The 23,614-nt window shown below is 48.4% G+C and overlaps 1 protein-coding gene across 1 annotated transcript in view; it reads left to right on the top strand.

Moving 5' to 3' along the window:
* Positions 1 to 23,399, top strand: part of LOC311144426 (A disintegrin and metalloproteinase with thrombospondin motifs 3-like) — a gene marked incomplete at both ends in the record, with an annotated part of 287,624 nt that extends 264,225 nt beyond the window's left edge. The window contains 2 exons of the mRNA XM_084180433.1: positions 7,183 to 7,300; positions 22,918 to 23,399. Of these exons, the coding sequence (XP_084036559.1) occupies positions 7,183 to 7,300; positions 22,918 to 23,399 (600 nt within the window). The remainder of the gene's footprint in view (positions 1 to 7,182; positions 7,301 to 22,917) is intronic.
* Positions 23,400 to 23,614: the final 215 nt, after the last annotated feature.

The raw sequence follows: 23,614 nt of genomic DNA, 5'->3' as shown, positions 1-23,614 counted from the left end.
TCACAATATCCGGACTTGTGTCACGATCGTTATAAGATGAAGCGGACCAAGGCGCAGCGTGATATGCGTACATTATTTTATTGCAGTACACAACACAAACCAAAACAAACGATACGTGAAGTCCTGGGTTGAACACAAACCTTCCGGAACAAGATCCCACAATAAACAGTGCCAAACAGGCTGCCTAAGTATGGTCCCCAATCAGAGACAACAAGCTACAGCTGCCTCTGATTGGGAACCACCCTGGCCAACATAGAAATACACGAACTAGAACAAAACATAGAAAATAACACATAGAAAATCCACACCCTGGCTCAACATATAAGAGTCCCCAGAGCCAGGGCGTGACAGTACCCCCCCCCCCAAAGGCGCGGACTGCGACCTCGCCAACCAAACACAAGAGGGTAGGGGCCGGGTGGGCATTCCGCCTCGGAGGCGGATCCGGCTCCGGGCGTGACCACCACTCTCTCTCTACCCCCCCGTAGCGCCCCTGGTCTGGTCTGGCCCCGCTGGCCGGAGCTGGACTGGACATCGGTGGAGCGGATTGCTCTGGCTCCGGTGTGAAGCAGCTGACCGGTGCCGGACCAGGTACCGGTGGAACAGGCACGGACCGTGCCGGACTGACGACGCGCACCACTGGCTTGGTGCGGGGAGCAGGAACGGACCGGGCTGACGACGCGCACCACTGGCTTGGTGCGGGGAGCAGGAACAGGCCGGACCGGGCTGGCGACGCGCACCACAGGCTTGGTGCGGGGAATAGGAACAGGCCGGACCGGGCTGGCGACGCGCACCACTGGCTTGGTGCGGAGAGCAGGAACGGGCCGGACCGGGCTGGCGACACGCACCACTGGCCTGGTGCGGGGAGCAGGAACAGGCCGGACCGGGCTGGCGACGCGCACCACTGGCTTGGTGCGGGGAGCAGGAACAGGCCGGACCGGGCTGGCGACGCGCACCACAGTCTTGGTGCGAGGGACAGCGCACCACTGGCTTGGTGCGGGGAGCAGGAACAGGCCGGACCGGGCTGACGACGCGCACCACAGGCTTGGTGCGAGGGACAGGAACAGGCCGGGCTGGACTGTGGAGACGGACTGGAGGTCTGGAACGGAGAGCTGACACAACCCGTCCTGGCTGAATGCCTATTTCCACACACTCTGTGTGAGGCATCAGCACAGGACGTACAGGGCTGTGCACTCGTACTGACACTACAGCACGTGGCACTGGCGCAGGATATCCGGGACCGAGGAGGGGTACTGGAGGCCACGAGCGTTGAGCCGGCACACTCCGTCCTGGCTGCATGCCCACCTTAGCTGCTTACCTATTGCAGATTCAGTCTTCCCAGCCTGGTGCAGGTCTACAATTTTGTTTCTGGTGTCCTTTGACAGCTCTTTAGTCTTGGCCATAGTGGAGTTTGGAGTGTGACTGTTTGAGGTTGTGGACAGATGTCTTTTATACTGATAACAAGTTCAAACAGGTGCCATTAATACAGGTAACGAGTGGAGGACAGAGGAGCCTCTTAAAGAAGAAGTTACAGGTCTGTGAGAGCCAGAAATCTTGCTTGTTTGTAGGTGACCAAATACTTATTTTCCACCATAATTAGCAATCTCCCAATCCTCTTCTGGATCATCCAAATGCACTCTAGCAAACTTCAGACGGACCTGGACATGTACTGGCTTAAGCAGGGGGACACGTCTGGCACTGCAGGATTTGAGTCCCTGGCGGCATAGTGTGTTACTGATGGTAGACTTTGTTACTTTGGTCCCAGCTCTCTGCAGGTCATTCACTAGGTCCCCCCCGTATGGTTCTGGGATTTTTGCTCACCGTTCTTGTGATCATTTTGACCCCACGGGGTGAGATCTTGCGTGGAGCCCCAGATCGAGGGAGATTATCAGTGGTCTTTTAAGTCTGCCATTTCCTAATAATTGCTCCCACAGTTGATTTCTTCAAACCAAGCTGCTTACCTATTGCAGATTCAGTCTTCCCAGCCTGGTGCAGGTCTACAATTTTGTTTCTGGTGTCCTTTGACAGCTCTTTGGTCTTGGCCATAGTGGAGTTTGGAGTGTGACTGTTTGAGGTTGTGGACAGATACTGATAACAAGTTCAAACAGGTGCCATTAATACAGGTAACGAGTGGAGGACAGAGGAGCCTCTTAAAGAAGAAGTTACAGGTCTGTGAGAGCCAGAAACTTGCTTGTTTGTAGGTGACCAAATACTTATTTTCCACCATAATTTGCAAATAAATTCATTAAAAATCCTACAATGTGATTTGCTGGAGAAAAAAAAATCTCAATTTGTCTGTCATAGTTGACGTGTACCTATGATGAAAATTACAGGCCTCTCATCTTTTTAAGTGGGAGAACTTGCACAATTGGTGGCTGACTAAATACTTTTTTTCCCCCACTGTATATATATTGTTTGTTTTTACTCCTGCATTTCCTCCAATCATTTTCATGATGTCCATCTGGTATGCTTCTATATGCCATATCTTTCTAACTGTGCTCAATATAATGAAACACAACAGCCCTACATATACTTTACAAATAAAAACCACTATAATAAAATGCCACAATATTACAAATTACAAATAAAACAGTATAATAAATCCCACTATAATAAAACAGAACAGCCCTACATATACATTACAAATAAAACCCACTATAATAAAACCCACTATAATAAAACCCACTATAATAAATCCCACTATAATAAAACCCACTATAATAAAACCCACTATAATAAAACCCACTATAATAAAACAGAACAGCCCTACATATACATTACAAATAAAACCCACTATAATAAAACCCACTATAATAAAACCCACTATAATAAAACCCAACAGCCCTACATATACATTACATATGAACCACAACAGCCCTACATATACATTACAAATGAAACCCAACAGCCCTACATATACATTACAAATGAAACCCAACAGCCCTACATATACATTACATATGAAACACAACAGCCCTACATATACATTACATATGAAACCCAACAGCCCTACATATACATTACATATGAAACCCAACAGCCCTACATATACATTACATATGAAACCCAACAGCCCTACATATACATTACATATGAAACCCAACAGCCCTACATATACATTACATATGAAACAGAACAGCCCTACATATACATTACATATGAAACACAACAGCCCTACATATTTACATTTACATTTTAGTCATTTAGCAGACGCTCTTATCCAGAGCGACTTACAGGAGCAATTAGGGTTAAGTGCCTTGCTCAAGGGCACATTAACGTCATTTAGCAGACGCTCTTAGCCAGAGCGACTCACAAATTGGTGCGTTCACCCTATAGCCAGTGGGATAACCACTTTACAATTTGGGGGGGGGGGGGGGTTAGAAGGATTACTTTATCCTATCCCAGGTATTCCTTAAAGAGGTGGGGTTTCAAATGTCTCCGGAAGGTGGTGAGTGACTCCGCTGTCCTGGCGTCGTGAGGGAGCTTGTTCCACCATTGGGGTGCCAGAGCAGCGAACAGTTTTGACTGGGCTGAGCGGGAGCTGTGCTTCCGCAGAGGAAGGGGAGCCAGCAGGCCAGAGGTGGATGAACGCAATGCCCTCGTTTGGGTGTAGGGACTGATCAGAGCCTGAAGGTACAGAGGTGCCGTTCCCCTCACTGCTCCATAGGCAAGCACCATGGTCTTGTAGCGGATGCGAGCTTCAACTGGAAGCCAGTGGAGTGTGCGGAGGAGGGGGGTGACGTGAGAGAACTTGGGAAGGTTGAACACCAGACGGGCTGCGGCATTCTGGATGAGTTGTAGGGGTTTAATGGCACAGGCAGGGAGGCCAGCCAACAGCGAGTTGCAGTAGTCCAGACGGGAGATGACAAGTGCCTGGATTAGGACCTGTGCCGCTTCCTGTGTAAGGCAGGGTCGTACTCTCCGAATGTTGTAGAGCATGAACCTGCAGGAGCGGGTCACCGCCTTGATGTTGGCGGAGAACGACAGGGTGTTGTCCAGGGTCACGCCTAGGCTCTTCGCACTCTGGGAGGAGGACACAGCGGAGTTGTCAACTGTGATGGCGAGATCATGGAACGGGCAGTCCTTCCCCGGGAGGAAGAGCAGCTCCGTCTTGCCAGGGTTCAGCTTGAGGTGGTGATCCGTCATCCATACTGATATGTCTGCCAGACATGCAGAGATGCGATTCGCCACCTGGTTATCAGAAGGGGGAAAGGAGAAGATTAGTTGTGTATCTATATACATTACATATGAACCACAACAGCCCTATATACAGTGGGGAGAACAAGTATTTGATACAATGCCTATTTTGCAGGTTTTCCTACTTACAAAGCATGTAGAGGTCTGTAATTTTTATCATAGGTACACTTCAACTGTGAGAGACAGAATCTAAAACAAAAATCCAGAAAATCACATTGTATGATTTTTAAGTAATACATTTGCATTTTATTGCATGACATAAGTATTTGATACATCAGAAAAGCAGAACTTAATATTTGGTACAGAAACCTTTGTTTGCAATTACAGAGATCATACGTTTCATGTAGTTCTTGACCAGGTTTGCACACACTACAGCAGGGATTTTGGCCCACACCTCCATACAGACCTTCTCCAGATCCTTCAGGTTTCGGATCTGTCGCTGGGCAATACGGACTTTCAGCTCCCTCCAAAGATTTTCTATTGGGTTCAGGTCTGGAGACTGGCTAGGCCATTCCAGGACCTTGAGATGCTTCTTACGGAGCCACTCCTTAGTTGCCCTGACTGTGTGTTTTGGGTCGTTGTCTTGCTGGAAGACCCAGCCACGACCCATCTTCAATGCTCTGAGGGAAGGAGGTTGTTGGCCAAGATCTCGCGATACATGGCCCCATCCATCCTCCCCTCAATACGGTGCAGTCGTCCTGTCCCCTTTGCAGAAAAGCATCCCCAAAGAATGATGTTTCCACCTCCATGCTTCACGGTTGGGATGGTGTTCTTGGGGTTCTACTCATCCTTCTTCTTCCTCCAAACACGGCGAGTGGAGTTTAGACCAAAAAGCTCTATTTTTGTCTCATCAGACCACATGACCTTCTCCCATTCCTCCTCTGAATCATCCAGATGGTCATTGGCAAACTTCAGACGGGCCTGGACATGCGCTGGCTTGAGCAGGGGGACCTTGCGTGCGCTGCAGGATTTTAATCCATGACGGCGTAGTGTGTTACTAATGGTTTTCTTTGAGACTGTGGTCCCAGCTCTCTTCAGGTCATTGACCAGGTCCTGCCGTGTAGTTCTGGGCTGATCCCTCACCTTCCTCATGATCATTGATGCCCCACGAGGTGAGATCTTGCATGGAGCCCCAGACCGAGGGTGATTGACCGTCATCTTGAACTTCTTCCATTTTCTAATAATTGCGCCAACAGTTGTTGCCTTCTCACCAAGCTGCTTGCCTATTGTCCTGTAGCCCATCCCAGCCTTGTGCAGGTCTACAATTTAATCCCTGATGTCCTTACACAGCTCTCTGGTCTTGGCCATTGTGGAGAGGTTGGAGTCTGTTTGATTGAGTGTGTGGACAGGTGTCTTTTATACAGGTAACGAGTTCAAACAGGTGCAGTTAATACAGGTAATGAGTGGAGAACAGGAGGGCTTCTTAAAGAAAAACTAACAGGTCTGTGAGAGCCGGAATTCTTACTGGTTGGTAGGTGATCAAATACTTATGTCATGCAATAAAATGCAAACTAATTATTTAAAAATCATACAATGTGATTTTCTGGATTTTTGTTTTAGATTCCGTCTCTCACAGTTGAAGTGTACCTATTATAAAAATTACAGACCTCTAAATGCTTTGTAAATAGGAAAACCTGCAAAATCGGCATTGTATCAAATACTTGTTCTCCCCACTGTATATATTACAAATAAAACACTTTAATAAATCCCATTATAATAAAACACAACAGCCCAACATATACATTACAAATTGAACCCACAGCCATGGAGGGACCATCTTAGTGTTCGGCAGAAGACAGCGGGGAAAGGTGCTCAAAGTTATGTGAGAGTCTTAAGTCTGGACGCGGTGGAAGAAGGCAGGCGCACCGAGAATGATTATTCTCCTTCTTTCTGGTTCCGACACGCATCAATCTTTGCTCACCTGGAGACTAACAATGAGCAGCCATTTTCTGGTTCAAGCTGGTGCAGTGGCGGAAACTGATCAAGTTCAGGAATGGATACTTAGTGAGGACTAGGGCCTAGTCACAGGTATGGAGGGATACTTAGTGAGGACTGGGTCCTAGTCAGAGGTATGGGAGGATACTTGGTAGGGACTGGGGTCTAGTCACAGGTATGGAGGGATATTTAGTGAGGACTGGGGCCTAGTCAGAGGTATGGAGGGATACTTAGTGGGGACTGGGGCCTAGTCAGAGGTATGGAGGGATACTTAGTGAGGACTGGGGCCTGGTCAGAGGTATGGAGGGATACTTAGTGGGGACTGGGGCCTAGTCAGAGGTATGGAGGGATACTTAGTGGGGACTGGGGCCTGGTCAGAGGTATGGAGGGATACTTAGTGGGGACTGGGGCCTGGTCAGAGGTATGGAGGGATACTTAGTGGGGACTGGGGCCTGGTCAGAGGTATGGAGGGATACTTAGTGGGGACTGGGGCCTGGTCAGAGGTATGGAGGGATACTTAGTGGGGACTGGGGCCTGGTCAGAGGTATGGAGGGATACTTAGTGAGCCTCGTCAGAGTATGTAGGGCCTGAGACTTGATGCGTTGGCTGTTAGTTATCAGTCACACAGTAACTACAGCAAAACACCTAAGTGTTGTGTCTGGATTACAGTGTGACTGATAACTAAGTGTTGTGTCTGGATTACAGTGTGACTGATAACTAAGTGTTGTGTCTGGATTACAGTGTGACTGATAACTAAGTGTTGTGTCTGGATTACAGTGTGACTGATAACTAAGTGTTGTGTCTGGATTACAGTGTGACTGATAACTAAGTGTTGTGTCTGGATTACAGTGTGACTGATAACTAAGTGTTGTGTCTGGATTGCAGTTTGACTGATGACTAAGTGTTGTGTCTGGATTGCAGTTTGACTGATGACTAAGTGTTGTGTCTGGATTGCAGTGTGACTGATATCTAAGGGGTCTGGATTGCAGTATGACTGAGGCGTGCTGTATTTACTATGTCATTTATGTGTGTCTTGTGTTGTCTGTGTTTCAGTGCTCAGTGACGTGTGGTGAGGGGGTGGAGAGGCGCTTAGTGACGTGTCGTATTGGAGATCAGTGTAATGGAGAGAAACCTGATGCCCACAGACCCTGCAAACCAGGACCCTGTCACGGTGAGATACAACCCTAACTCATTGACTCTAACCCTGACTCTAACCTTAACCATAACACTAACCCTAACCATAACCATAACACTAACCCAAACACTAACCCTGACTAGCATTTTTTTTTTTTATGTTGGTGTGTGTTTTTGTTGTATAGGTCTTATAGCTATCACCACCCTAGTATAACCCTAACCCTAACCCTAACCCTAACCCTAGTATAACCCTAACCCTAACCCTAGTATAACCCTAACCCTAACCCTAGTATAACCCTAACCCTAGTATAACCCTAACCCTAACCCTAGTATAACCCTAACCCTAACCCTAGTATAACCCTAACCCTAACCCTAGTATAACCCTAACCCTAACCCTAGTATAACCCTAACCCTAGTATAACCCTAACCCTAGTATAACCCTAACCCTAGTATAACCCTAACCCTAACCCTAGTATAACCCTAACCCTAACCCTAGTATAACCCTAACACTAACCCTAGTATAACCCTAACCCTAACCCTAGTATAACCCTAACCCTAACCCTAGTATAACCCTAACACTAACCCTAGTATAACCCTAACCCTAACCCTAGTATAACCCTAACCCTAACCCTAGTATAACCCTAACCCTAGTATAACCCTAACCCTAACCCTAGTCTAACCCTAACCCTAGTATAACCCTAACCCTAGTATAACCCTAACCCTAACCCTAGTATAACCCTAACCCTAACCCTAGTATAACCCTAACCCTAACCCTAGTATAACCCTAACCCTAGTATAACCCTAACCCTAACCCTAGTATAACCCTAACCCTAGTATAACCCTAACCCTAGTATAACCCTAACCCTAACCCTAGTATAACCCTAACCCTAACCCTAGTATAACCCTAACCCTAACCCTAGTATAACCCTAACCCTAACCCTAGTATAACCCTAACCCTAGTATAACCCTAACCCTAGTATAACCCTAACCCTAGTATAACCCTAACCCTAACCCTAGTATAACCCTAACCCTAACCCTAGTATAACCCTAACCCTAACCCTAGTATAACCCTAACCCTAGTATAACCCTAACCCTAGTATAACCCTAACCCTAACCCTAGTATAACCCTAACCCTAACCCTAGTATAACCCTAACACTAACCCTAGTATAACCCTAACCCTAACCCTAGTATAACCCTAACCCTAGTATAACCCTAACCCTAGTATAACCCTAACCCTAACCCTAGTATAACCCTAACCCTAACCCTAGTATAACCCTAACCCTAGTATAACCCTAACCCTAGTATAACCCTAACCCTAGTATAACCCTAACCCTAACCCTAGTATAACCCTAACCCTAACCCTAGTATAACCCTAACCCTAACCCTAGTATAACCCTAACCCTAACCCTAGTATAACCCTAACCCTAACCCTAGTATAACCCTAACCCTAACCCTAGTATAACCCTAACCCTAGTATAACCCTAACCCTAACCCTAGTCTTTAGACCTTTCCTTTTGAAGGACTGTTGTCTGGAACTATTCTAACCCCAGGCCTGAGCCCTAACCCTATCCTCTCAGACCCCATGTCTAGCCCTATCCTCTCAGACCCCATGTCTAACCCTATCCTCTCAGACCCCATGTCTAACCCTATCCTCTCAGACCCCATGTCTAACCCTAACCTCTCAGACCCAATGTCTAACCCTATCCTCTCAGACCCCATGTCTAACCCTATCCTCTCAGACCCCATGTCTAACCCTAACCTCTCAGACCCCATGTCTAACCCTATCCTCTCAGACCCCATGTCTAACCCTATCCTCTCAGACCCCATGTCTAACCCTAACCTCTCAGACCCCATGTCTAACCCTATCCTCTCAGACCCCATGTCTAACCCTATCCTCTCAGACCCCATGTCTAACCCTATCCTCTCAGACCCCATGTCTAACCCTATCCTCTCAGACCCCATGTCTAACCCTATCCTCTCAGACCCCATGTCTAACCCTATCCTCTCAGACCCCATGTCTAACCCTATCCTCTCAGACCCCATGTCTAACCCTAACCTCTCAGACCCCATGTCTAACCCTATCCTCTCAGACCCCATGTCTAACCCTATCCTCTCAGACCCCATGTCTAACCCTAACCTCTCAGACCCCATGTCTAACCCTATCCTCTCAGACCCCATGTCTAACCCTATCCTCTCAGACCCCATGTCTAACCCTATCCTCTCAGACCCCATGTCTAACCCTATCCTCTCAGACCCCATGTCTAACCCTAACCTCTCAGACCCCATGTCTAACCCTATCCTCTCAGACCCCATGTCTAACCCTATCCTGACCCCATGTCTAACCCTAACCTCTCAGACCCCATGTCTAACCCTAACCTCTCAGACCCCATGTCTAACCCTAACCTCTCAGACCCAATGTCTAACCCTATCCTCTCAGACCCCATGTCTAACCCTATCCTCTCAGACCCCATGTCTAACCCTATCCTCTCAGACCCCATGTCTAACCCTATCCTCTCAGACCCCATGTCTAACCCTAACCTCTCAGACCCCATGTCTAACCCTATCCTCTCAGACCCCATGTCTAACCCTATCCTGACCCCATGTCTAACCCTAACCTCTCAGACCCCATGTCTAACCCTAACCTCTCAGACCCCATGTCTAACCCTAACCCTAACCCTAACCCTAACCCTTAACTAAAGTGGGATGGAGATGAAAAATAGGGAGAGGGGGGAGTTCAATTACTAGGGAGGGAGAGGGGTAGATGAATAACTAGGGAGGGTGGGAGTTAAATAACTAGGGAGGGAGGAAGGGAGTTGAGGAACTACAGAGGGAGATTACTAACTATGGAGGGAGGTAAATAACTTGGAATGGAGGGATATAGTTGAATAAATAGGGAGGGAGGTAGATTAATAATTAGGGAGGGAGTGAAAGAGGGAAAGAGATGAATAAATAGGGAGGGAGGTAGATGAATATATAGGGATGGATGGACATGAATAACTAGGGAGGGTGTTAGGGAGTTGAATAACTAGGGAGGGAGGGAGGGAGGGAGGGAGTTGAATATCTAGGAAGGGAGTGAGGGAGTTAAATAAAAAGAGAGGGAGGGAGGGAGGGAGGGAGGGAGGGAGTTGAATATCTAGGAAGGGAGTGAGGGAGTTAAATAAAAAGAGAGGGAGGGAGGGAGGGAGGGAGGGAGGGCGGGCGGGGCGGAGATTAATAACTAGGGAGGAAGGGATTTGAATAACTAGTGAGGTAGGGAGGGATGGAGTTGAATAACTAAAGGGATTTGAATAACTACTGAGGGAGATGAATAAGAAGGGAGGGAGTTAAATAACTTGGGATGGAGGGATGGAGTTGAATAATTAGGGAGAGAGGGAGCTGAAGGGAGATAGATGAGTAGCTAAGGAGGGAATGAGGGAAGGAGTTGAATAACTAGGGAGTGAGGAATGGAGTTGAATAACTAGGGATGGAGGAATGGAGTTGAATATCTAGGGAGGGACGGAGATTAAAAACTAGGGAGGCAGGGAGTTGAGTACGTAGGGAGGGAGTTTAACTAAAGAGGGATGGAGGGAGATGAATAACTAGAGAGAGGGGGAAGTTGAATTACTAGGGAGTGAGAGGGGTAGATTAATAACTAGGGAGGGTGGGAGTTAAATAACTAGGGAGGGAGGAAGGGAGTTGAGTATCTACAGAGGGAGATGAATAACTAGAGAGGGAGGGGGATGAATAACTAGGGCGGGAGGGAGGCAGGGAGTTGAATATCTAGGAAGGGAGGGAGGGATTTAAATAACTAGGGAGAGGGGGGGGGGAGTTGAATAACTAGGCAGGGAGGGATTTCAATAACTACTGAGGGAGATGAATAACAAGGGAGGGAGTGAGAGAGGGAGGGATATGAATAACTAGGGAGAGATTGAGCTGAAGGGAGGTAGATGAATAGCTAGGGAGGGAGTGAGGGAAGGAGTTGAAAAACTAGGGAGGGAGGGAGTTAACTACGGAGGGAGGGATTTGAACAACTAGGGAGGGAGGCAGGGAGGGAGATTAATAACTAGGGAGGGGGTGAGGTAGTTGAATAACTAGATAGGAAGGAAAGTACTTGAATAACCAGGGAGGGAGGGAGTTGAATAACAATTGAGGGCGGGAGGGAGATTAATAGCTATTGAGGGAGGGAGTTGAATAACTAGGGAGGGAGTGTAATAACTAAAGAGGGAGAGGGGTAGATTAATAATTAGGGAGGGAGGGAGTTGAATAACTTGGGATGGAGGGATGGAGTTGAATATCTAGGGAGGGAGGAAGATTAATAACTAGGGAGGGAGGTACAGTGAGGGAAAAAAGTATTTGATCCCCTGCTGATTTTGTACTTTTGCCCAATGACAAAGAAATGATCAGTCTATAATTTTAATGGTAGGTTTATTTGAACAGTGAGAGACAGAATAACAACAACAAAAAATCCAAAAAAACGCATGTCAAAAATGTTAAAATTGATTTGCATTTTAATGAGGGAAATAAGTATTTGACCCCCTCTCAATCAGAAAGATTTCTGGCTCCCAGGTGTCTTTTATACAGGTAACGAGCTGAGATTAGGAGCACACTCTTAAAGAGAGTGCTCCTAATCTCAGTTTGTTACCTGTATAAAAGACACCTGTCCACAGAAGCAATCAATCAATCAGATTCCAAACTCCACCATGGCCAAGACCAAAGAGCTCTCCAAGGATGTCAGGGACAAGATTGTAGACGTACACAAGGCTGGAATGGGCTACAAGACCATCGCCAAGCAGCTTGGTGAGAAGGTGACAACAGTTGGTGCGATTATTCGCAAATGGAAGAAACACAAAAGAACTGTCAATCTCCCTCGGCCTGGGGCTCCATGCAAGATCTCACCCCGTGGAGTTGCAATGATCATGAGAACGGTGAGGAATCAGCCCAGAAATACACGGGAGGATCTTGTCAATGATCTCAAGGCAGCTGGGACCATAGTCACCAAGAAAACAATTGGTAACACACTACGCCGTGAAGGACTGAAATCCTGCAGGAGGAGGAATGCTGCCTATGACCCCAAGAACACCATCCCCACCGTCAAACATGGAGGTGGAAACATTATGCCTTGGGGGTGTTTTTCTGCTAAGGGGACAGGACAACTTCACCACATCAAAGGGACGATGGACTGTGCCATGTACCGTCAAATCTTGGGTGAGAACCTCCTTCCCTCAGTCAGGGCATTGAAAATGGGTTGTGGATGGGTATTCCAGCATGACAATGACCCAAAACACATGGCCAAGGCAACAAAGGAGTGTCTCAAGAAGAAGAACATTAAGGTCCAGGAGTGGCCTAGTCAGTCTCCAGACCTTAATCCCATAGAAAATCTGTGGAGGGAGCTGAATGTTCGAGTTGCCAAACGTCAGGCTCGAAACCTTAATGACTTGGAGAAGATCTGCAAAGAGGAGTGGGACAAAATCCCTCCTGAGATGTGTGCAAACCTGGTGGCCAACTACAAGAAACGTCTGACCTCTGTGATTGCCAACAAGGGTTTTGCCACCAAGTGCTAAATCATGTTTTGCAGAGGGGTCAAATACTTATTTCCCTCATTAAAATGCAAATCAATTTATAACATTTTTGACATGCGTTTTTCTGGATTTTTGTTTTGTTATTCTGTCTCTCACTGTTCAAATAAACCTACCATTAAAATTATAGACTGATCATGTCTTTGTCAGTGGGCAAACGTACAAAATCAGCAGGGGATGAAATACTTTTCCCTCACTGTAGATGAATAACTAGGAAGGGAGGGATATGATTAACTAGGGTGGTTGAGAGGGAGGGAGATTAATAACTAGGGAGGATGGGATGGAGGTAGTGTCACGATCGTTCATGAACGAGAAGGACCAAGGCGCAGCGTGATATGCATTCATATTTATTTACGTACTGAACACACGACAAAACAACAAACGAAACGTGAAGTCCAAGGTAGACAAAATAACATACCTCACACGGAACAAGATCCCACAACTAACAGGTGCCAAAAGGCTGCCTAAGTATGGTCCCCAATCAGAGACAACGAGCTACAGCTGCCTCTGATTGGGAACCACACCGGCCAACAAAGATCTACACATTCTAGATCTCAACATAGACAATCAACATAGCACAACACAACACAGAAAATACACACCCTGACTCAACAAATGAGAGTCCTCAGAGTCGGGGCGTGACAGTACCCCCCCCCCCCCCCCCAAAGGTACGGACTCCGACCGCGCCACATAAACATAACAGGGTAGGTGCCGGGTGGGCATTCCGCCTCGGAGGCGGATCCGGCTCCGGGCGTGACCACCACTTATTCTCCGCCTCCCTGTTGCGCCCCTGGTCTGGTCTGGACCTCGGCGCGTTGCTTCCCCTCTCCTTCCTCCCACTATACTCCAAGCCCTGTCTGGACCCTGGTGTGGGAGACCCCAAACCTGGAGAGGGGCTGACGTCTGGGTCTGGACTGGAACCGCTGACTGGAGCTGGACCCGACGACGGTGGATCGAACTGCTCTGGCTCCGGAGTGGAACCGCTGACCGGAGCTGGATCAGGCACCGGTGGAGCGGACTGCTCTGGCTCCGGAGTGGAGCGGCTGACCGGAGCTGGACTGGACCCCGGTGGAGCGGATTGCTCTGGCTCCGGAGTGGATCCGCTGCCCGGAGTTGGACCGGACCCCGGTGGAGCAGATTGCTCTGGCTCCGGAGTGGAACCGCTGACCAAAGCTGGACTGGACCCCGGTGGAGCGGATTGCTCTAGCTCCAGAGTGGAGCAGCTGACCGGTGCCGGACCAGGCACCGGTGGAACAGGCACGGGCCATGCCGGACTGGACACACGCACCACTGGCTTGGTGCGAGGGACAGGAACAGGCCGGACCGGGCTGGCGACGCGCACCACTGGTTTGGTGCGAGGTCCAGGAACAGGCCGGACCGGGCTGGCGACGCGCACCACTGTCTTGGTGCGAGGGGCAGGAACAGGCCGGACCGGGATGGCGACGCACACCACTGGCCTGGTGCGGGGAGCAGGAACGGGCCGGGCCGGGCCGGGCTGGCGACGCGCACCACTGGCTTGATGCAAGGAGCAGGAACGGGCCGGGCCGGGCTGGCGACGCGCACCACTGGCTTGATGCGAGGAGCAGGAACGGGCCGGACCGTACTGGGAACACACACCACTGGCTTAGTGTGGGGAGCAGGAACGGGTCGGGCTGTACTGGGAACACGCACCACTGGCTTAATGCGGGGAGCAGGAACGGGCCGGACCGGACTGGCGACACGCACCACTTGCTTGGTGCGAGGAGCGGGACTGGGTTCCTTTATAAACCCCCACTCCTTCTGCTGCCTAACCAGCTCCTCTCGCCGTGCCTCTACACTCTCCTTCTCCCTTATAGCCTCCTGTAGCGCCTCCCTCTGACCGAATAACTCCTGCTCCCTCTGAACCAATAGCCCCCGTAACATCGTGACCTCCTCTCCTAACCTGCTGATCCGCCCTGTCGCTGCCTCTTGCTGCCTCGTCGTCCACACTGTGTGCCCCCCAAATTTTTTTTATTGGGGTTGCCTCTCGGGTCTCCGTCGTCGGCACTGTTGGCACCGTTTCTCCTCTCCTACCTGGACATCCGCCTTCATCGCCCTCCGGTAACGGACGGCCTCCTCCTCCGTGATTCTCCCCCAACCGAGGAGGACATCTACTAACGTAACCACCTGTTTAATTCCCGGCGTTTGCTCCTGAACACGCTGCTTGGTCCTATTTTGGTGGGATCTTCTGTCACGATCGTTCATGAACGAGAAGGACCAAGGCGCAGCGTGATATGCATTCATATTTATTTACGTACTGAACACACGACAAAACAACAAACGAAACGTGAAGTCCAAGGTAGACAAAATAACATACCTCACACGGAACAAGATCCCACAACTAAGAGGTGCCAAAAGGCTGCCTAAGTATGGTCCCCAATCAGAGACAACGAGCTACAGCTGCCTCTGATTGGGAACCACACCGGCCAACATAGATCTACACATTCTAGATCTCAACATAGACAATCAACATAGCACAACACGACACAGAAAATACACACCCTGACTCAACAAATGAGAGTCCTCAGAGTCAGGGCGTTACAGGTAGATTAATAACTAGGGAAAGAGGGGGGATTTGAATAACTAGGGAGGGAGCAAAATGAATAACTATGGAGGGAGGGAGGGAGATGAATAAATAGGGAGGATTGGAGGGAGGGAGATGAATAAATAGGGAGGGAGGGAGATGAATAACTAGGGAGGGGTTGAGGGAGCTGAATAACTAGGGAGGATGGGAGGGAGGTAGTTGCATAAATAGGGAGGGAGGGAGTTGAATAACAAGAGAGGGAGTGAGGGCGGGAGGGAGATTAATAACTAGGGAGGGAGGGAGATGAATAACTAGGAAGACATGAATAACTAGGGAGGATTGGAGGGAGGTAGATGAATAACTGAGGATTAGAGGGAGATGAATAACTAGGGAGAATTGGAGGGAGGGAGATGAATAACTAGGGAGAATTGGAGGGAGGTAGATGAATAACTAGGGAGGATTAGAGGGAGGGAGATGAATAACTAGGGAGAATTGGAGGGAGGGAGATGAATAACTAGGTAGGGAGGGAGATGATTAACGAGGGGGGATGGGAGGGAGGGAGATTAATAACTAGGTAGGGAGGGAGATGATTAACTAGGGGGGGTGGGAGGGAGGGAGATGAATAACTAGGGAGAATTGGAGGGAGGTAGATGAATAACTAGGGAGGATTAGAGGGAGGGAGATGAATAACTAGGGAGAATTGGAGGGAGGGAGATGAATAACTAGGTAGGGAGGGAGATGATTAACGAGGGGGGATGGGAGGGAGGGAGATTAATAACTAGGTAGGGAGGGAGATGATTAACGAGGGGGGATGGGAGGGAGGGAGATTAATAACTAGGTAGGGAGGGAGATGATTAACGAGGGGGGATGGGAGGGAGGGAGATTAATAACTAGGTAGGGAGGGAGATGATTAACTAGGGGGGGTGGGATGGAGGTAGATTAATAATTAGGGAAAGAGGGGAGATTTCAATAACTAGGGAGGGATGAGTTGAATAACTAGGGAGGGAGAAAAATGAATAACTAGGAAGGGAGGGAGGGAGATGAATAACTACGGAGAGAGGTAGATGACTAACGAGGGAAGGGGGGAGATGAAAAACTAGGGAGGATTGGAGGGAGGGAGATTAATAACTAGCGAAGGAGGCAGGGACGGAGATAAATAAATAGGGAGAGAGGGGGGAGTTGAATAACTAGGGAGGGAGAGGGGTAGATGAATAACTAGGGAGGGCGGGAGTTAAATTTACATTTACATTTAGCAGACAATCTTATCCAGAGCGACTTACAGAAGCAATTAGGGTTAAGTGCCCTGCTCAAGGGCACATCGACAGATTTTTCACCTAGTCGGCTCGGGGATTAGAACCAGCGACCTTTCGGTTACTGGCACAACGCTCACTAAGCTACCTGCCGCCCCAATTAGAGACAGTGAGGCAGCTATACATAGTCTGAAAAAAATGAATGACACTCCACATTATCTGGCTGTATTCCCACAAATAACTAGGGAGGTAGGAAGGGAGTTGAGTAACTACGGAGTGAGAGGAATAACTAGGGAGGGATTTTGATAGAAAGGGGTGTTGAATAACTTGGGAGGGAGGGAGATTAATAACTAGGGAGGGAGTGAAGGAGTTAAATAACTAAGGAGGAAGGGAGTTAGGGAGATAAAATCAAGGGAGGGAGCACGGGAGTTGAATAACTAGGGAGGGGGGGAAGGAGGGACGGAAGGAGTTGAATAACTAGGGAGGGAGGGAGGGAGATTAATAACTAGGGATGGAAGGAGGTAGATGAATAAATAGCGAGGAAGGGAGATGATGGATGGGAGGGAGGGAGGGAGGAAGGGAGTGATGGAGTTGAATAACTTCGGAATGAGGGATGGAGTTGGAATACTAGGGAGGGAGTTGAAATACTAGGGAGGGAGGTAGATGAATAACTAGGGATGGAAGGAGGTAGATGAATAACTAGGGATGGAAGGAGGTAGATGAATAACTAGCGAGGAAGGGATTTGTAAAACTAGGGAGGGAGGGATTTGAATAACTAGGGAGGGAGGGAGATTAATAACTAGGGATAGAGGGAGCTGAATAACTAGGGAGGATGGGAGGTAGGGAGATGAATAACTAGGGACGGAGGGAGGAACAACTAGGGAGGGTGGGAGGGAGATTATTAACTAGGGAGGTAGTTGCCTAACTAGGGAGGGAGGTAGGAAGGGAGGGATTTGAATAACTAGGGAGGGATGGAGATGAATAACTAGGGAGGATTGGAGGGAGGGAGATTAATAACTAGGGAGGGAGATAGGGAGGGAGGGATTTGAATAACTAGGGAGGGAGGGAGGAACAACTAGGGAGGGTGGGAGGGAGATTATTAACTAGGGAGGTAGTTGCCTAACTAGGGAGGGAGGTAGGAAGGGAGGGATTTGAATAACTAGGGAGGGATGGAGATGAATAACTAGGGAGGATGGGAGGTAGGGAGATGAATAACTAGGGACGGAGGGAGGAACAACTAGGGAGGGTGGGAGGGAGATTATTAACTAGGGAGGTAGTTGCCTAACTAGGGAGGGAGGTAGGAAGGGAGGGATTTGAATAACTAGGGAGGGATGGAGATGAATAACTAGGGAGGATTGGAGGGAGGGAGATTAATAACTAGGGAGGGAGATAGGGAGGGAGGGATTTGAATAACTAGGGAGGGATGGAGATGAATAACTAGGGAGGATTGGAGGGAGGGAGATTAATAACTAGGGAGGGAGGAAGATGAATAACTAGGGAGCAATGAGTTGAATAACTAGGTGAGGGAGGGAGAGAGGGAGGGAGGGAGATAAATAACTAGGGAGAGAGGGAGCTGAACAAATACGGATGGAGTTAGATTAATAACTAGGGAGGGGGGGAGTTAAATAACTAGGGAGGATTGGCGGGAGGGAGATGAATAACTAGGGAGAGATGGAGATGAATAACTAGGGAGGATTGGAGGTAGGGAGTTGAATAACTACGGAGGGAGATGAATAACTAGGGAGGGAGGGAGTTAAATAACTAGGGAGGGAGGGAGTTAAATAACTAGGGAGGGAGGGAGTTAAATAACTAGGGTGGGAGGGAGATGAATAACTAGGGAGGGAGGGAGTTAAATAACCAGGGAGGATGTGAGGTAGGGAGATTAATAACTAGGGTGGGAGTGAAGGAGTTAAATAACTCGGGAGGGAGGGAGGGAGGGAGATGAATAACTAGGGAGGGAGGGAGATGAATAACTAGGGAGGGAGGGAGTTAAATAACTAGGGAGGGAGGGAGTTAAATAATGAGGGAGGGAGGGAGTTAAATAATGAGGGAGGGAGGGAGGGAGGGAGATGAATAACTAGGGAGGGAGGGAGATGAATAACTAGGGAGGGAGGGAGTTAAATAACTAGGGAGGGAGGGAGTTAAATAATGAGGGAGGGAGGGAGATGAATAACTAGGGAGGGAGGGAGTTAAATATCTAGGGAGTGAGGGAGATGAATAACTAGGGAGCAAAGGAGTTAAATAACTAGGGAGGATGTGAGGTAGGGAGATTAATAACTAGGGTGGGAGTGAATGAGTTAAATAACTAAGGAGGAAATTAGTTAGGGAGATAAAAGCAAGGGAGATGAATAACTAGGGAGGGGGGGAAGGAGAGACGGAGGGAGTTGAATAACTAGGGAGGGAGGGAGTTTAATAACTAGGGAGGATTGGCGGGAGGGAGATGAATAACTAGGGAGAGATGGAGATGAATAACTAGGGAGGATTGGAGGTAGGGAGTTGAATAACTAGGGAGGGAGATGAATAACTAGGGAGGGAGGGAGTTAAATAACTAGGGAGGGAGGGAGTTAAATAACTAGGGAGGGAGGGAGTTAAATAACTAGGGTGGGAGGGGGATGAATAACTAGGGAGGATTGGAGGTAGGGAGTTGAATAACTAGGGAGGGAGGGGGGAGTTGAATAACTACGGAGAGAGATGAATAACCAGGGAGGGAGGGAGATGAATAACTAGGGAGGGAGGGAGTTAAATAACTAGGGAGGGAGGGAGTTAAATAACCAGGGAGGGATGGATATGAATAACTAGGGAGGGAGGATGGGAGTTGAGTAACTACGGAGGGAGATTAATAACTAGGGAGGGAGTGAGAGGGAGGGTGATGTATAACTAGGGAGAGAGGTGGGAGTTGAATAACCAGGGAGGGAGAGGGGTAGATGAATAACTAGGGAGGGCAGGAGTTAAATAACTAGGGAGGGAGGGGGGAGTTGAATAACTACGGAGTGAGAGGAATAACTAGGGAGGGAGGGAGTTAAATAACCAGGGAGGGAGGGATATGAATAACTAGGGATGTGGGAAGGGAGTTGAGTAACTACGGAGTGAGAGGAATAACTAGGGAGGGATTTTGATAGAAAGGGGTGTTGAATAACTTGGGAGGGAGGGAGATGAATAACTAGGGAGGGGGAAGGAGGCACGGAGGGAGTTGAATAACTAGGGAAGGAGGGAGGGAGGGAGGGAGTTGAATAACTAGGGAGGGGGGAAGGAGGGAGATGAATAACTAGGGAGGGAGGGAGGGAGTTGAATAACTAGGGAGGGGGAAGGAGGCACGGAGGGAGTTGAATAACTAGGGAGGGGGGAAGGAGGGAGATGAATAACTAGGGAGGGAGGGAGGGAGGGAGTTGAATAACTAGGGAAAAAGGGAGCTGAATAACTAGGGAGGATGGGAGGGAGGGAGATCAATAACTAGGGAGGGAGGAAGATGAATAACTAGGGAGCAATGAGTTGAATAACTAGGTGAGGGATGGAGGGAGGGAGATAAATAACTAGGGAGGATTGGTAGGAGGGTGATGAATAACTAGGGAGGGAGGGAGTTAGGGAGATACAAGCAAGCAAGGGAGGGAGCACGGGAGTTGAATAACTAGGGAGGGAGGGAAGGAAATTAATAACTAGGGAAGTAGTTGCCTAACTAGAGAGGGAGGGAGGGAGATTAATAACTAGCGAGGAAGTGAGGGTTTTGAATAACTAGGGAGGGAGTTGAATAAATAGGGAGGGAGGGAGATTAATAACTAGCGAGGAAGTGAGGGTTTTGAATAACTAGGGAGGGAGTTGAATAAATAGGGAGGGAGGGAGATTAATAACTAGCGAGGAAGTGAGGGTTTTGAATAACTAGGGAGGGAGTTGAATAACTAGGGAGGGAGGGAGATTAATAACTAGCGAGGAAGTGAGGGTTTTGAATAACTAGGGAGGGAGTTGAATAACTAGGGAGGGAGGGAGATTAATAACTAGCGAGGAAGTGAGGGTTTTGAATAACTAGGGAGGGAGTTGAATAAATAGGGAGGGAGGGAGATTAATAACTAGCGAGGAAGTGAGGGTTTTGAATAACTAGGGAGGGAGTTGAATAACTAGGGAGGGAGGGAGATTAATAACTAGCGAGGAAGTGAGGGTTTTGAATAACTAGGGAGGGAGTTGAATAACTAGGGAGGGAGTTATATAACTAGTGATGGAGGGAGGGAGTTGAATAAATAGGGAGGGAGGGAGATTAATAACTAGCGAGGAAGTGAGGGTTTTGAATAACTAGGGAGGGAGTTGAATAAATAGGGAGGGAGGGAGATTAATAACTAGCGAGGAAGTGAGGGTTTTGAATAACTAGGGAGGGAGTTGAATAACTAGGGAGGGAGGGAGATTAATAACTAGCGAGGAAGTGAGGGTTTTGAATAACTAGGGAGGGAGTTGAATAAATAGGGAGGGAGGGAGATTAATAACTAGCGAGGAAGTGAGGGTTTTGAATAACTAGGGAGGGAGTTGAATAAATAGGGAGGGAGGGAGATTAATAACTAGCGAGGAAGTGAGGGTTTTGAATAACTAGGGAGGGAGTTGAATAAATAGGGAGGGAGGGAGATTAATAACTAGCGAGGAAGTGAGGGTTTTGAATAACTAGGGAGGGAGTTGAATAACTATGGAGGGAGTTATATAACTAGTGATGGAGGGAGGGAGTTGAATAAATAGGGAGGGAGGGAGTTGAATAAATAGGGAGGGAGGGAGATTAATAACTTGCGAGGAAGTGAGGGTTTTGAATTTTTAGGGAGGGAGTTGAATAACTAGGGAGGGAGTTATATAACTAGTGATGGAGGGAGGGAGTTGAATAAATAGGGAGGGAGGGAGTTCCATAACTAGTGATGGAGGGAGAGAGGGAGGGAGGAAGGGAGGAAGGGAGTTGAGTAACTACGGAGGGAGATGAATAACTAGGGAAGGAGTGAGAGGGAGGGAGTTGAATAACTAGGGAGGGAGGGAGATTAATAACTAGCGAGGAAGTGAGGGTTTTGAATAACTAGGGAGGGAGTTGAATAACTAGGGAGGGAGTTATATAACTAGTGATGGAGGGAGGGAGTTGAATAAATAGGGAGGGAGGGAGATTAATAACTAGCGAGGAAGTGAGGGTTTTGAATAACTAGGGAGGGAGTTGAATAAATAGGGAGGGAGGGAGATTAATAACTAGCGAGGAAGTGAGGGTTTTGAATAACTAGGGAGGGAGTTGAATAACTAGGGAGGGAGGGAGATTAATAACTAGCGAGGAAGTGAGGGTTTTGAATAACTAGGGAGGGAGTTGAATAAATAGGGAGGGAGGGAGATTAATAACTAGCGAGGAAGTGAGGGTTTTGAATAACTAGGGAGGGAGTTGAATAAATAGGGAGGGAGGGAGATTAATAACTAGCGAGGAAGTGAGGGTTTTGAATAACTAGGGAGGGAGTTGAATAACTAGGGAGGGAGTTATATAACTAGTGATGGAGGGAGGGAGTTGAATAAATAGGGAGGGAGGGAGATTAATAACTAGCGAGGAAGTGAGGGTTTTGAATAACTAGGGAGGGAGTTGAATAAATAGGGAGGGAGGGAGATTAATAACTAGCGAGGAAGTGAGGGTTTTGAATAACTAGGGAGGGAGTTGAATAACTATGGAGGGAGTTATATAACTAGTGATGGAGGGAGGGAGTTGAATAAATAGGGAGGGAGGGAGTTGAATAAATAGGGAGGGAGGGAGATTAATAACTTGCGAGGAAGTGAGGGTTTTGAATTTTTAGGGAGGGAGTTGAATAACTAGGGAGGGAGTTATATAACTAGTGATGGAGGGAGGGAGTTGAATAAATAGGGAGGGAGGGAGTTCCATAACTAGTGATGGAGGGAGAGAGGGAGGGAGGAAGGGAGGAAGGGAGTTGAGTAACTACGGAGGGAGATGAATAACTAGGGAAGGAGTGAGAGGGAGGGAGTTGAATAACTAGGGAGGGAGAGAGGGAGGGAGTTCTATAAGTATATAAGATATTAATGAACCTTGTTCCACAGCGTTCAGCTGAGGGAGGCTGTAAATCCTCTGCTATAGAACATGACAGCTTGGTGGATTACACCACACTGATAAGGAGGAGATATCCCCTAACCTTTAACTGCTGTTCACCGTGCCGGGGTGGTTCACTGTGTACTGGAACAAGCAGAAATTGACATGGAAGTATGGATGTGGGAATCTATGATATAAGAGACTGTTCTCATTACTATGTCAAAACTTTCGAATATCCTCATTTAAAGGCTTGATATTATGTTTGTGTGTTTCAGATGAGCCGTGTAACGGGGATAAGTCTATATTCTGTCAGATGGAGGTCCTGGCGAGATACTGCTCTATCCCGGGATACAAAAAACTGTGTTGTGACTCCTGTAGCAGACGCAGAGGAACCCTGTCCCCCCTCCTAGTAGAGGCCGCCGAGATGGACCAGGAAGTACGCTTTGGCGCCGCCTCCCAGCTCCTGGAGACTCTGTCGCCCAATGGGACGCGTGATTTGTCTCTTCGCTCCCGACTGGCCCCCCGTGGATCCCCAACGTTATGCCCCAGCGTCAGACATGCCCACACGGCCCCACCCAGGAAGAGCTCCTTCCACCGCAGAGTACCATCCCCCAGTAGCCTCATTGGCAGGAACTTGTCCGTCATGATATCATCACTCAGTGCTGGGGGCGGGGTTCAGTCAGATTCCACGAAGGGTCAAAGTTCGGACACGTTGAGGGAGAGCCGGTTGCTCAGGGCGACGGAGGTGGCGAGATGAAATGGGATCCTTTCTCCTCTGGACTCCATGCAGATATCACTCCACCCTGCCTTTCTCACCTCACAACATCACCGGAGGGGAGAGAGAGAGAGAGAGAGAGAGAGAGAGAGAGAGAGGTGCTGGTTCACTTTCGTGTTAGAGACCCCCTAAGCAGCAGTGTGAAGTGACAGGTTGTTTGAGTTGAAAGCACCATATATCACCAGAGCAGTTGGACT

Source organism: Coregonus lavaretus, assembly GCF_964263955.1.
Source record: "Coregonus lavaretus genome assembly, chromosome: 17".
Classification (NCBI taxonomy): Eukaryota; Metazoa; Chordata; class Actinopteri; order Salmoniformes; family Salmonidae; genus Coregonus; species Coregonus lavaretus.
The sequence above is the reverse complement of the archived record's forward strand: the minus strand, read 5'-3'. Positions and strand labels throughout refer to the sequence as shown.